Genomic DNA, 9,725 nt, shown 5'->3' with positions numbered 1-9,725 from the left:
GTGGGCGCCCCACAATTGAAAGGCGGCTGGGTGTGGGGGGGGGGGGGGAGGGGGAGCCTGTGGAATACAAATAAAGGAGGATTTGGATCAGTCACCGAAGGTAAAGGAGGTGTTTTGTTAACTTTATACGCTTGTGCACCTCATAGTGATAATAAAAAAAAATGAACTGGGTACTCCAACTTTTGGTATGTGTTTTTGTGCGTTCCAAGTAGGTCCTGAGTTTACAATAGACTAAATTGTCAACTTTTGTACCAAACAACACATTTGAAAGAAAAAATGCACACACAGCTAGGCAGCTATAGATATAACTTAATTATGGCTGAACTGTGTGTCCAGCCTGAAATGCTGTAAAAAAAACGTAAAATGAAGCCACATGTGTACTCTTCTCCAAGCAGAACCAATTGACACCAAGCACAGCTGAGCATTATCAGCTTATTATGAGAAATTACAATTCAGGCAGCAGGAAGTGTAGAATCAGCACATTCTTTATTCATGGGGAAGCATTTTCCCAACCTTGTGTGTGTTATCTCAGAGACCGCTCAGCCAAAAGGGCTCCGAGACACAGCTTTACATTACTGGGGACATGGGACTGCAGTGTAGCCTGGAAGGTTCCTATTTATCGATCGGCAGAACATTTAAACTCAACTATCAGCTGAATGTTTTTAAAGGAAGAGACACAGTAATTAAGTGCATTTAAGGAAGACCTCCAGTCTTGTTAAAGCAGGCTTTTAACAGTTCTTCTGAAAGGAAATTATTGTTACACACAGAACAGAAGTACAGAAGGTGGAGCCTAGAGCATGGTAGCACCTAGATTTTACAGATCTGAGCTGTTTGGAATAAGGTGCATCCAGCAAGCTGGCATCTCCTGAATATCTATTGACACCTAAATTAATAGAGTGTACTCTTAATACCATTACTCAGACAGCTCTACTTTCTTTTTTTCACTATGAAAGACCAGCAAATAGTTCATCCCTGTATTCGTACGCTTTAAAAACTATGTTTCTGTGTTAGCAGAAATAAGGGTGTCAGGTAATGCAAAGGCAGAGCGAGAGGGAAATCATTTGTGGGACCTGCTCACATGGAGGGACTAAAAGTGTACATTTCTGTGCATGTCCGTCCGTTTTTTTACTACGGGTGGACGGCAAGAGGTTAAAGCCCTTTTCCACCTTTGCTGAGGTATTTAAAAAAAACAAAACATATGCCAGCAATGTACACCGATTGTACATGAAGCTGACATTTACAGTTGCTGTATATGAACACAGAAACTTTTGTTGTTGTTAGCTGTCCTCTTCATATCCTCATGGAAATGGCTGCATCTGTGCTTTGCAAGCAATGTGTGTATATTACAAGTGAGTTCTTCACCCCCCACCCCCTATTCATTAGTATTTATTGTGGCAACCTCCCTCCCGGGACCATGTATTGTGTGCAAAGGCAGAGCTGGTGTTTAGTGATTGTGTTACAATGAATAACAGGGAGGGGGAGAGCTGTTTACAGCCTGCTTTACAATCCGATCCTGGTGTCAAACTGAGTTTCCTGTGAAAATAATTTTACATTGCTAGGATTCATGTCTAATAAAAACTTCAATGTGAGTCATGAAAATGTGCACACACATATACACACATCATCACTGTACCTCTTCATTATCACAATAAATGCAAATCACTTGCAAAAGGTGGAAATTGACTTTTCTATGGATATACCAGTGCTGACACAGGGAAGAAATGATTCAGGAAATATTACTTCATACAAATACGTGTATTCGAGACACAAATTGAACTGGTCATAAATAGGAGAAGATGTTCAGGGTCAGCTGCACTTTGCCAGAACAAATCCACAAAAATAAGCTTTATTTAACTGCCAACATGGAGAGTGGGAAAGCCCAAATCTTATGATGGGTCCTATTCAAAACTTTGCTTCTCATACGTAGCTAGAGAAATATTTGACATTCTCAGAAATCTCTTACCAAGCCCAGTTTCCGCACATATGTTTTTGGTATATTTTTCCATAGAACGCTAATCAAATTTTTAGACTAAACAAATTGAATTTAAAGATTTTTTTAAGCAAATGTCTTAAGCTTTCTGTTTTTAATATGACTGCTATTGCTATGGCATAAGTAGGCAACGTATAAACAGTGGCTGTATGCTAGAACATTTCACAAGAAAAAGAGGAGAAAAAAGGCTTAAAACCTATTGGCATTAAGTAGCCACAAAAATGATCATCATCGTGCAAAACTTTGGTTTCCCGTGTGCGGAATATGTAAAGGAGAAGAATCATTTACTAGAACTGGAAGATTTAGATAACGCCACTGGTTCTTAATTCATTTTGTAATTTTATTTTGCCAAAGATCTGTCTATACAATGCTAGCCTGACACCCATTTCAGCATCTGAAGAATTTATGTTTTGCCATCTGTTACCCTCCAGCAGTGTCCAGGTGGGCTGGGTGAACGGCACTAGTGCAGAGGAGACGGATACGGCTGGAGAGGTATGGCGTCCTGTTACCAGGGTAACCAGCAGCTCTTCTCGCTCATCTTCTCCAACAGCCATGACAGCAGCGGCATTCTCCCTGCACGCTTCAACTAAATGTGCGTGCTATGCAGTTACTGGCTACAGCGTATTATGTGACTTCCATTTTTTGCTGTTTGATCCCAGGTTACGTGCATCTGTTTACATCACAGTTTGAACATGAAATGGAGGGTTTGTGATGTCAGCATGACGCCAGGGGGTGGTCTGTATTACACTTTACAATAACTATGTCTATATAAATGACAAGTTATCTCTACACTGTCATCTCTGAGCCTGGTGAAGGGGACCCTGCGTGCCCGCGAAAGCGCTTGCAAACGAGAGACAGCATTCGTCAATATATTAACACTTATTTGCCATAGTCATCGATCTGGTGTGCTGGTGACATTCTTCAACTAAACCAATTTCCATTAATTAATCATTAAAGGTGAATTATGGGGTTAAGGCTTTCCCCCATAGTTCTCCTTAGGGTAACGGGAGGACACAAACTAGCATCCTCCCGTCACCCTAAGCTCAGTATACCGCGAGCTACAGCTTAACAATTAATGTCTGGATCCGCCCAGCTGCGTGACTGACAGCTGGCTCTGCCTACCTAGAGCCAGCTGTACGGCCCCCTCCACCGTCCGTTCCGCCAGTCATCGGATTGCCAGACAGAGAAGTGTGATTCGTCACTCCAGAGAACATGTCTCCATTTCTCTAGTGGCGTGTTTTACACCACTGCACCCGACGCTTTGCATTGCACTGGTGATGTAAGGCTTGGATGCAGACGCTCGGCTCCATATACACATACACTTGTAACCTTGAGATTGTCCATGCTTTTCCACAAAAACTTGGAATACAATTTCTTGCCATTTGGAGAACGTGCCAATAATTTTGTCCATTCCATCTGTCGAGTTTTGCGTGGAATGTGCCAGATTTGGTTTTTTTTTTTTCACTTTTTTGTGTCATATCAATATAAACAAAAGAAATAAACATGAGAATGCCTAAACATTTGTAATTGCAGCAATTTTGCGTGCAAAGTGGTGCATTATCTGACAGAAATGCAGGGGTGCCAATATTTTTTATCCATGACTGTATACATAAAACCTTCTCACATGAAGACAAACTCTGGAGGAGTATAGGGTAGGGCTCCCACTAAGTATCTCAAAGACTTTATGTAGTTTAAAAAATGTGTCAGCCCCAAATACTTGCTAAATAATGTACGAGTATTGGAGGAAGTGACGATTCGTTCAAAGTGTCAGTAAATCCAAAAGAGGTATTTCAGTTTTAGCTGGCCACACGTTACAATGTAATTGTACAAGTCCCTTTAGCTCTAACGATAAACTGTATTTCATTGTTTAGAGAAATCTACAGGAGATTGTTCACAGATTGCAAGAGTAAATTGTAAAGCTCACCACAAGTTACAATCTGATTGTACAAACTCCTTTAGATCTACCAAGTAGTATGTAGCACAAGGTCCTGGCTAATGGGATACATTTTGATTGGATGGATAAGATATGTCCTCATTTTACATCTTTGGTGGATCAAAACGCGTTTCTCAATCTATTTTAAGTCACAATGACATCTCTTCATCCCTTCCTACCAACATACACTCAATACACTAAAACAAAAAACAAAAAGTTTCGGCCAAAGAAACACGTTCCTTCCTACGGAGATTGTGTTACCTTTATCCTTTAGAAAATCTAATCATGGGGTGCTCAATCATTTGCACACAATCAAAATCCTGCTGTAAAAAGAAACATAAAACTCACGGCCCAGGTTTTGGACAGCCGGAAGATGGGTGCACTCTGCAGCGCAGACACCACAGCCGTCAAGGAATGAAGGTTGTTCAGGTCTAGAAGTTTCTGCAAAGAGAGTAAATATCTTGCTAGTTTACTGTTATTAGTAAAAATGCAGCATTTTCTTATTACCCTATTAAACATTGTCACAATATTTAGGACTGGTAAAGCAAGAAAATGTTCTGTGTAACAGAGGTGAACTAAGCAGAGGGGTTTTGCCTTGGGCACCAAATGTTGTATGCCTACATGCTCCAGTGACGGAAATCCAGCACTGCTCAAAATACAATGCATAAGGCACACAGACATGGTCAAGAGGCTCAGTTATTGTCTGTTATTACAACGGGGATGATGTGTGAACTAAGCAGCTATGAATTGTCCAAGGCTAAAGTGGTGGTTGTATCATCTCAGAAACCACTGACCTCCTGGGATTTTCATCCACTGGAGTTTTTATACAGAGTGGTACAAAAACACATGGAAAAATACCTTATCACGTCACACCTGCAATCCTTTCGCTGGTGACAACTTGCCACAACAGGTTTGTTACGTGGGACATGGCAGGGCAGCCATTTCCACAGGCTGCTTTTTGGCTGACCAGATGGGCTAGGTGTCGCTCTCTCGCTGGTGAGTGACATTCTGCAGCACTTCCGCAAGGGAGGAAGTGATTTCTCACTCATCACTTTGGGCCTTATTAATGACTAGGGAATGGGCAGACAGGACACAGCTTTTTCAACAACAGCCATTTGGGCAGTGCTGTGTAGAAGACCATCTCTGGTCATCCAATCAAGAACTCAGAGAAGGACAAACTTAAGCAGCAGAATATCATGAAGACTTCCCTCCTGTCTGCTAAGAACAGGAATTTGAGGGTATAGCACCAGATCACCAAAGCTGAATGCATATAGAGTGGAAAAAAGGATGCTTGGTCTGATGTATCCCAGTTTCTGCTCTGACATGCAAATGGATGGTCAGATGTTGGTGCATAAAGCAAGGGTCAATCCTAACTTGTATCAATTATTCAGATTAGTGGTTATGTAATTTTAAGGGAATGTTTAAAGGAGAACTATGAGGTGAGTGCTTTTCACTCACCTCATAGTTCTAGCTGACCTGTGACAATGAGACTGTCACAGGTCGGCTCAGTAGATCGGGAGGTGAGCGAACACATACTGGCGTTCGCTCACCTCTCGATCCTGCCATGGCTCTCTGCCGTGACAGGGGAGGGGCTGGATTCCCCCCACCCCGCTCCGATCCGCCAGCGCTGACTGGCGGAACGGACGGGGGAGGGGGCGGGTACAGCTGGCTCTAGGTAGGCAGAGCCAGCTGTCCGTCACGCAGCTGGGCAGATCCCGGCACAATTGTCGGGATCCGCTTCAGCGTCTCAGTATACCGCGAGCAGCAGCTCGCGCTATACTGCGGCGTCTCAGTATACCGCATGCTACAGCTCGTGGTATACTGAGCCTAGGGTGGCGGGACGACGCTAGTTTGTGTCCTCCCGTTACCCTAAGGATAACTATGGGGAAAAGCCCTAACCCCATAGTTCTCCATTAATTGCTTACACATTGGAAATTTCAAAGTAAAACTCCACTAACGTTTTTAGTTTTGGTTAGAGTGGGGAAGAGTTAACATTTCTGCTGGGTTTTATACTGTCTTTGACCCCTCTGAAGACATTTTTCCTCACTTCCTATCTGTGTGACATCAGGACAAAAATAGGGGAAAGTCTATCACCAGGACAGGAAGGCCAGAAAAAGATAAAAAGATTGTTAGAGGTTCTAAACCTTCCCTGCTTTTTATGTGTCCAGTTTGAAGATATTTCCCATCACTTACTGTCCTGGAAGAAAGTGAAGGAAAATCTTAGGATTTGAATATGAAACAGAGACACTGATTGGTTGGCATGCACAGCTGCTCTAGATTTTGTCTTCTCCAGTTTTGATAAATTCCCCTCTGTATGTTTTACACTAGTCCCTGCATGGTAAAATGGTTCTTACTCAAGTAGGACCAACTCAGTCTTCCTGCCTTTAGATGGTGGTCCATGTCTGCTCCCCAATAATAACCAAAAATCTATTTAAAGGAGAACTATGGGGTCAGTGTTTTTCCCCATAGTTCTCCTTAGGGTAACGGGAGGACACAAACTAGCGTCCTCCCGTTACCCTAAGCTCAGTATACCGCGAGATACAGCTCGCGGTATACTGAGACGCCGCAGCGGATCCCGACATCGATGTCGAGATCCGCCCAGCTGCGTGAGTGACAGCTGGCTCTGCCTATCTAGAGGCAGAGCCAGCTGTACCCGCCCCCTCCCCCGTCCGTTCCGCCAGTCAGCGCTGGCGGATCGGAGCAGGGAGGTGGCAATCCAGCCCCTCCTCTGTCACGGCAGAGAGCCGTGACAGGATCGAGAGGTGAGAGAACGCCGGTATCTGTTCGCTCACCTCCCGATCTACTGAGCCGACCTGTGACAGTCTCATTGCCACAGGTCGGCTAGAACTATGAGGTGAGTGGAAATCACTCATCTCATAGTTCTCCTTTAATTTCCTAAAATGATGTAATGTGGAACTGCTGGTGCGGGACAGAAAGGCCTAGATGCTCTAACTTTCTGGATCCATTTGCAAGTAGACCAAAGAATGGAAAGTAACACAACATTTTCTTCAAGTTGATCTTCTCACAAGCCAAGTTTATAACATTGAACTCTAAAATTTACAACAAGCAGTAATTCTACGTTGGAACAATTGACTCCTTATGGCTTCCGTGTATTTACTTGCGTCAGGGTAAAATTCTATAAATCAGCGTTGGCTCTTCATGTAAAATAGAAGCACGGGATTAACGGAAATTCTGATTAAACTGTAAAGGATTATTTATGAGCAGCAGCATGTTTATTTTCTTTTTTTTGGCAAACACCGATGATGGAGCAACACAGGCATTTTGTTTCCAGTAATAGAGGATTATGGGAAGCTGGGCAAAAATAGCACCCATCATGGTTCAGCAAGTTAATGTTACTGCAGGGCAGTCAACGTTGGGACTACACGTTCTCTTGAAAACTTGTAGTAGATTTTATCTAACTCTCAATGGTGGCCAAAAACTGGAAGACATGTGTAATGTAAGTCCTAAAAGGCACAATACTTATCTATTTGAAACAAATGTACATGTACAAAAAAAAAAAGAGAAGCTGACAGCTTTTCACCTGCAGGTAACGGCCCACATTGCTCGCACTCTCACCTTTGCTATCTTGATGAAATGGCTCAGTATTTCTGCTCGTATCTTCAGAGTCTGTGTGGTTAAGATTTCTCGCACAACCCAAAAACTGACCTGAAAGAAAGGACATAAAGAGACGAGATGTTAAAATTGGTAACCTTACAGCATATATATCTTCCCTTACTGAGAAGTAAGTTCTTACAATTATTCCTTGTTCACAAGGACTTCAGCTTGTATAGAAGCAGTGTTTACAGGAAACCTTTGCAAAGCATTCGGAAAGCTTTCAGCAGCTTTGTTGCAGCTGTTAAAGGTAACTTCCATTCTAGTATGGGGATGTTAAACATAGATCTTATTGGGCATGCTGCCTGTCAATCTAATCAAGCAGCTGGAAGGCTTCAGCAGGCTTTTGAAAAACGTAAAGTGGACCTGAATTCAAAAAGTTAAATTTGCTATGGTATAGGGAAAATCTAGAAATGTCAACTTTTCTTAAACAGTGCAGTGAAAACGCAACCTTTTTCCAGGACATTCTAATAAAAAATAACAGAGAATGTCCTATGACTAGGTTTTCCTGCGTCTACAGCTTCATAGCTTTAGATCTGCAGTGTCAGATTTACGGCACTCTGACTGCTAGCCTCAGAAGATTTAAAGTGAAATTTGATGAAATCAGTACTGTACTGCTCACGGTTCTCTGTGCTGGAGGGGAAGATATATCTAAAGACCTGCAGTGCATGGATCTCCCTGCTTCTACGTCATCCATTCTGTGGATCTGTGATTTCTGAAACTCTCCTGCTTCTTCTTGTTGGTTCATCCACCACTATTAGGCATTAAGAGGGCAGTCTGACATGAAGCCCTGCCTCAACCACCTCCACACAGACACACAATGCAGAACAAGGCATGGTGTATAAGTAATGGGGAAAAGATCAGCTGCAGACAGGCAATATTGTCTTCACTTTTTTGTCATAAGCACAGCTTTCACAGTTCAGATGCTCTTTAAAAGTACTATGGAAGCCAGGTAGCAGCTTGTAATAACTGACAGTCAGAACTCCCATTAAAATATGTGTCTAACCTCCCCAAACTGGAGTTAATTGTTGCTTTAAAAGGCTTTTATCAAAACAAACTGAAGCCTGTGTATACAAGACCCCTAGGTAAAGAATCTGTTTTTACAAATAAGAAGAGACATCATAGAGACACTAGACCAGCATCATTGATGTCACTGGTCTCTAGTGATTGGATAAGTTGTGTTATCGTGAATATGACATGTCTTTGTGATGTTATCAGTTTCAAGTCAATTATACATTCTCATAAATATGAAGTCCCAGTGATGTCGCTGGTCTTTAGCATATGCAAATACCAAGTCTGTCTACAAAATGCATGCTGCTTGGCATTGAAATAAAATGTGATTATACCAAAATAAACTATTGACTTTGATTAGAACAGAAAAAAATATTGCAATTACCAGTAAACAGGACCTGTGGTCAAATTAATCCTCTTAACCCTGGAAAAAGAATTAACTACCAAACCAAACACTAATCTTTCAACACATATTCAGTTTTGGGATAATTAACAAAAAACAAAATTAAGTTATTTGGTGTAACCAAGGCAATCTGGCATCTTGAGTACAAGAAACGTTGTATTTTTGGGTACAAAACAAAATACAGTAAAATGTATTAATATTTCGCCTTGTTTTTCCTGTCTGTCCTTTACAAACACCAGCCGCCTTGTTTCCCATTAATAGCGAAGTTCATTTTTTCCAGCCTGTGTAAAAATGAGCTCAGATAGGCGGTAGTCAGCCAAGCGTGGCCTGAAGTGTGCAGTCTCTGCTGCTTACGCAGATCTCTGTGGCTGGAGGGGCCTGCTCTGGGGCTCTATTATATTATATAACCGTGATCTTTTTATGACCCTTGTAGCAAAGAGGCAATTACTTTCCATGTTGTCATTTCCAGGATTTCTTTTGGCACAATGGTGAAATAGTTTTATTTGCCCAAAGGAGAGGGAGGAGAATGTGTAGCCCCCCCAAATGCTGGACTTGAGGAAAGCAATAGCAATTGCTTGAGAAAGTCAAACCCAACCATTCAACTCTTCCACATGAAAAAGATTGCCGGAGGTCTCTGCTGTTATAGGCATAACAAAATGTCAGACACAACATTAACTCCAGCCAATTTTGTTTTCTACTTTTGGATCAAGTGATGAAAGGTTAGGCTCTCTGTTGAACTTTTATTCCTGTCTGTGTTCCTGCTTAGGAAATCCCCC

General features: G+C 42.1%; 1 protein-coding gene across 5 annotated transcripts in view; it reads right to left on the bottom strand.

The window, feature by feature from the left end:
• Window positions 1-9,725, bottom strand: part of RALGPS1 (Ral GEF with PH domain and SH3 binding motif 1) — a 302,170-nt gene that overhangs the window by 232,076 nt on the left and 60,369 nt on the right. For all 5 annotated transcript variants that reach the window (XM_018567671.1, XM_018567673.1, XM_018567674.1 and 2 more), the window contains exons 6-7: window positions 7,500-7,589; window positions 4,272-4,364 (exon numbers count right to left, since the gene is read on the bottom strand). In XM_018567671.1, the coding sequence (XP_018423173.1) occupies window positions 4,272-4,364; window positions 7,500-7,589 (183 nt within the window). The remainder of the gene's footprint in view (window positions 1-4,271; window positions 4,365-7,499; window positions 7,590-9,725) is intronic.

Source organism: Nanorana parkeri, unplaced genomic scaffold, assembly GCF_000935625.1.
Source record: "Nanorana parkeri isolate BGI_ZX_2015 unplaced genomic scaffold, ASM93562v1 scaffold1081, whole genome shotgun sequence".
Taxonomy (NCBI): domain Eukaryota; kingdom Metazoa; phylum Chordata; class Amphibia; order Anura; family Dicroglossidae; genus Nanorana; species Nanorana parkeri.
The sequence above is the reverse complement of the archived record's forward strand: the minus strand, read 5'-3'. Positions and strand labels throughout refer to the sequence as shown.